This window comes from Saccopteryx bilineata, chromosome 8, assembly GCF_036850765.1.
Source record: "Saccopteryx bilineata isolate mSacBil1 chromosome 8, mSacBil1_pri_phased_curated, whole genome shotgun sequence".
Classification (NCBI taxonomy): domain Eukaryota; kingdom Metazoa; phylum Chordata; class Mammalia; order Chiroptera; family Emballonuridae; genus Saccopteryx; species Saccopteryx bilineata.
Genome location: NC_089497.1, coordinates 30495638 through 30500412, shown reverse-complemented (window position 1 = coordinate 30500412; position 4775 = coordinate 30495638). Strand labels below are relative to the sequence as shown.

Here is a 4775-nt window from a genome sequence, read left to right as displayed (position 1 = left end):
TTTTAATTGTTACAGCTAGTTATGAGGGGGAATAATGATTAACTCACAATGCCCAGTAGAACAAGTTTGATTTCATCCTACAGAGAATTCTTTGGAAGCGTAGAGGGAATATTTTTCTTTCCTTTTCTTTTATTTTTATAGAACACCATTTTGGAGTTGCTGATGAAAGTCAGTGTGCCAGTAATCACTGTCTCAATTCTGCATATTCTACAATACTTCAAGTAAACTATCACTTTGCAATTTTCCAGCGTTTTGCAGGAACTTGGTATGAGTGCAGTGATTTCTACATTTTCTATTATTTAAGAATTTTGCAACTTATCTTTAGATGTAACTATGTAAGATATCTATATAAGAAATCAAAATTCCAGTGAAGCTTTGAGGTTTCTCAAACAGCTATCAAAATCTTAGCAGATAAATGGAGGATGGCTGATTGGAAAGGAGATATTTATGACAAAAATCTCATAAATAATAAACTTTGGTAAAAGAATTAGTGGCAAAAAAATAAGTAATCTCCATAAGAATGATTAACAAATTAAAATTTTATTGTATAATGTAGAGAGTTTAGAATTGAGACACAGTCATGCATCTTGTATCTACTTTATTTGTAATTTTGCAGGATGAAGATAATCCTAGCCTTTTAATTTGGTGGCTATCTTTTAAAATTTTATGGAACCATAAAAAATAAAGGCTAAAATCAGTAATATAACCCTTATAATATAAAGATATATTATATATTCTGCACTGTTTCCTTTACTTTAACTTGGGGATATTTCTTTCATATATTAGTCTTAAAGAAAACAATTCTCAAAGCTAACTACTTCTTAGTTGAATTATACTGAATTCATGAAGTGAAATTAGGAATACCTATTATCTGATGGTTTAGATTGAAAAGAAAGCAAGGCCACTTTATTCAGAACAAAATCTCCACTTAAAAAAAAATGACATCTCTTTAACATTCACATAATCCATTTTCAGTAAATATGCTCCAATTTGCTTGGGTATATATATTAATAACAGATTCCCTGCAGGTATGTGGTTAGTAATTCAAATCTATTAAATCTTTTTTTTTTTTTAGCTCAGTGAAGATGGAGAATAACAATTCATCATTCTCCCAACTGATAAACCTAGTTCTTTCAATGTATCAGTCGACATCTCTTGCTTTATAAGCATCAAAAGATATGGCTATAAAATTATTAAAATGTTTTTTAAATGGGTAAGTTATTATTTATTTCAGCTGTATTATTGTAGTAAGTGTATTTTTTCCCTTTCAAGGAACATAGGTTACATATTCACCTCAATATTTGGGAAATTTTATTTTAAATTTTCTTTGAGATATAGCTTATAAGTAATAGAAGAAAACCAGTCTTATTATTTCTTGAAAGTATCAGATATTATGTTCATAGTAGCAGTAAAACATATAAATCCCAGGAATAAATTTAACAAGAATAGTACTAATACTATATGAAAAGAACTATAAAAATGACTACTATCCATGGGCACCATCTTAAACAATTTTAAAATACCTTTTGATGTATTTTTAAAATTATATCTCCTCAATAATTAAAGGTCAACTACCAAATATTTAAGTGGAAAGTATCATTAAGAATTAAAGATCATTATGCTAAGTGAAATAAATCAGGCAGAGAAAGACAAATACTGTATGGTTTTACTTATGTGAAATCTTAAAAAGCAAAAACAAAAACAAAAACAAAAAAACCAGGCATAAACAGACTCATACATGAATACCAGAAGGGAGGGTATGAAGAAAAAAGACGGTTGAAAAGGGGAAGGGGAATTTAGTCAATAATATTGTGATACGTTTGCTTGGTGACAGGTCATTACTAGAATTAGTGGGGCAATCACATTGTAAACCATAAAATTACTGAATCACTATATTGTACTCCTGAAACTAATATGACCTATATCATATTGTATACTAACTATACTTAAATTTAAAAAATTTAAGAATTAAAAATCATTAGTAAATATTTCATAAAATTTAGAATTTATTTCTGATTTTCCAATACAATTTTCAGTGTTGAATATTCTTTGTTAAAAGTAACAATAGCATTTTACTTATTTCAACTAATATACTAGTACCTGTCTTTTTATATATCTTTCTAGGAGCAGACACATGGTATAAACACAGACATACACACACATATGTAACAAAATTTTAAAAGGGCGTATGGTATCTATTACGTCTTTATCATGAACTTTGTGTGTGTTTGTGGGGAGGGGTGGCAAAGAATCTCTCTCTCCGCTGCTTTTTTCATTCCTACCATTTTATTTACTCCTGAATAAGAAAACCAATATCAGCAAGTTAATATATTATTATATATTAATGTTATATAATATTTTTATTTTAATAATATATTATTAATAAATCTTCTACATCTTTATCCATGCTTATATTGTTATATATATTTATATTTATAAAAATTTTGAAAATTATAGAAACAGGGCCATAAAATTTAAAGTTCTCTACATTTTGATTCTCTCAATAATACATTGAAAAACTCCTCTCATCATTAACTGGTGCAATGCAATACATTTATTTTAAGTCTGAATAATTTCCACACTAAGTCTATATCACAGTTTCTTTTATTTCCAGGGTCACCCCCTTGAACAATGCTTTATTAAATACTCTTGTACTTTATTATTGTATATAAATGACATTATTTCTAGAATGCATACCCAGGTGTAAGATGGTAGATCAAGGTTTATATAAATTTATAATTTTGACAGATATTATATTTAAAAGACTGTTATGATTTATATTTCACTAGTTATATAAAAAATGCTTCTTTTCTCACTTGTCATCAGTAGATATTATTTCTCATTTTGTCTTTTTGCTTATGTGATCATTAAAAATGATGCATAAATTTAAATAAACTTTCTAATTACTAAGGAGGAAAAACGTTTCATATATTTATTGGTCACATTGAGTTGCTTTTCCATAAACATGTCTTTCCATATTTTTTGCCCATTTGTATTAACTTGTTTTTACCTGGTTGTAAGAAGTTGTGTGTGTGCGTGTGCATTTTCTAATTAACCCATTATAAACAGAATATGTTACATCTATTTTCCCAACACATTTCTGTTCCTTCCCATTCTCTCTGTGATAAAAGTATATGAATGTGCCTAAATTATTAGTTTATTTCTCTTACACCTGCAATAGTTTTTTTTTTACATGGTTTTAGTATTGGTTCAAATATATGCATTTATTTCAGGTTTTCTTTCCAATTTTAGAGTCAGATACCTAAACACAGAATTCATAAACAGATTTTAATATAGGATGTAATTTAAGCATGAAAAACTACTACTTTAGTGGAAAACAACACAAAAGTATAATTTAATTTGCAAATAAAACTCCCCTGCTTTGTACCATCTTTAGCTCTCGTATTTGTCACGTACTTTCTCACTACAGTGATCAGTGTGGATATGTCAGAAGGAAACAAAACTCTGGTGACTGAATTTGTTCTCACAGGACTTACAGAGCAACCGTGGCTGCAGCTTCTCCTCTTCCTCGTGTTCTTGGTCATTTACTTCGTCACCATGGTGGGCAACCTTGGACTGATGGCTCTTATTTGGAAGGATGCCCATCTTCACATGCCCATGTACTTTTTCCTTGGTGGTTTAGCTTTTGCAGATGCTTGCACTTCAACTTCTGTAACGCCCAGGATGCTGGTCAGTTTCTTAGACAAGACTGCAATGATATCCCTGGCTGAGTGCATCACCCAATTTTATTTTTTTGCTTCCAGTGCAACTACAGAGTGTTTTCTCCTGGTAGTGATGGCCTATGACCGCTATGTAGCTATATGTAACCCCTTGCTTTATCCAGTGTTAATGTCCAACAGATTCTGCACTAAGTTAATAAGTATCTCGTTTGTAATTGGTTTTCTGCATCCTCTGATTCACGTGAGCTTGTTGTTAAAATTAACTTTCTGCAGGTCTAATATCATACAATATTTCTACTGTGAAATTTTACAGCTGTTCAAAATTTCATGCAGTGACCCATCTATGAATGCGCTAATGCTATTTATTTTTGCCGTTCTTATACAAATATCCACTTTAATGACCGTCATAATCTCTTATACTCGTGTTCTCTTTGACATTCTGAAGAAAAAGTCTGAAAAGAGCAAAAGCAAAGCCTTCTCCACTTGCAGTGCCCACCTGCTCTCTGTCTCGTTGTACTACGGCACTCTTATCTTCATGTATGTGCGTCCTGCAGCTGGCCTAGCTGAAGGCCAGGACAAAATGTACTCCCTATTTTACACGGTTATAATTCCCCTGCTAAACCCATTTATTTACAGCTTGAGAAACAAAGAGGTTGTCGGAGCTCTGAGAAGAGTTGCAAAGAAGTAAACAGTTCCCAAGGAAAATTTCAAATTATTTATCTTTTTTTCCCTTTGAATGAACAAGTCCTCAAGTCTTGCAAATTAGCCATGGCTCTGTCCTTTCTCCACAAGGCTAGAGGTCAGAGTGGGCACTGAGCACTGGGTGAAGGAGCCCAGCTTCACCCAATGGTTTCTTGGGTGTGGGTCCAGTTGAAGTTACTACTTTAGTTGAAGTGACTCGCATCTTCTGTAATTGATAAAATATCATAATTCCTTTTTATTTGCACATTTTGTTTTTAAAAATTTGTTATCTGGAAAGGACTTTCTCAAATTTTACTTAATAATTGACAGTAGCCTGACCCATGGTGGCGCAGTGGATAAAACATCGACCTGGAAATGCTGAGGTCGCCGGTTTGAAACCCTGGGTTTGCCTGG

At 31.6% G+C, this 4775-nt stretch overlaps 1 protein-coding gene across 1 annotated transcript; it reads left to right on the top strand.

The window, feature by feature from the left end:
* The first annotated feature begins 1131 nt into the window (after positions 1 to 1131).
* On the top strand, positions 1132 to 4368 carry LOC136311861 (olfactory receptor 5AC2-like). The gene is made up of 2 exons (XM_066241176.1): positions 1132 to 1213; positions 3491 to 4368. The coding sequence occupies exons 1-2, from the start codon at positions 1210 to 1212 to the stop codon at positions 4366 to 4368; spliced, it is 882 nt and encodes a 293-aa protein (XP_066097273.1). The 5' UTR covers positions 1132 to 1209.
* Positions 4369 to 4775: the final 407 nt, after the last annotated feature.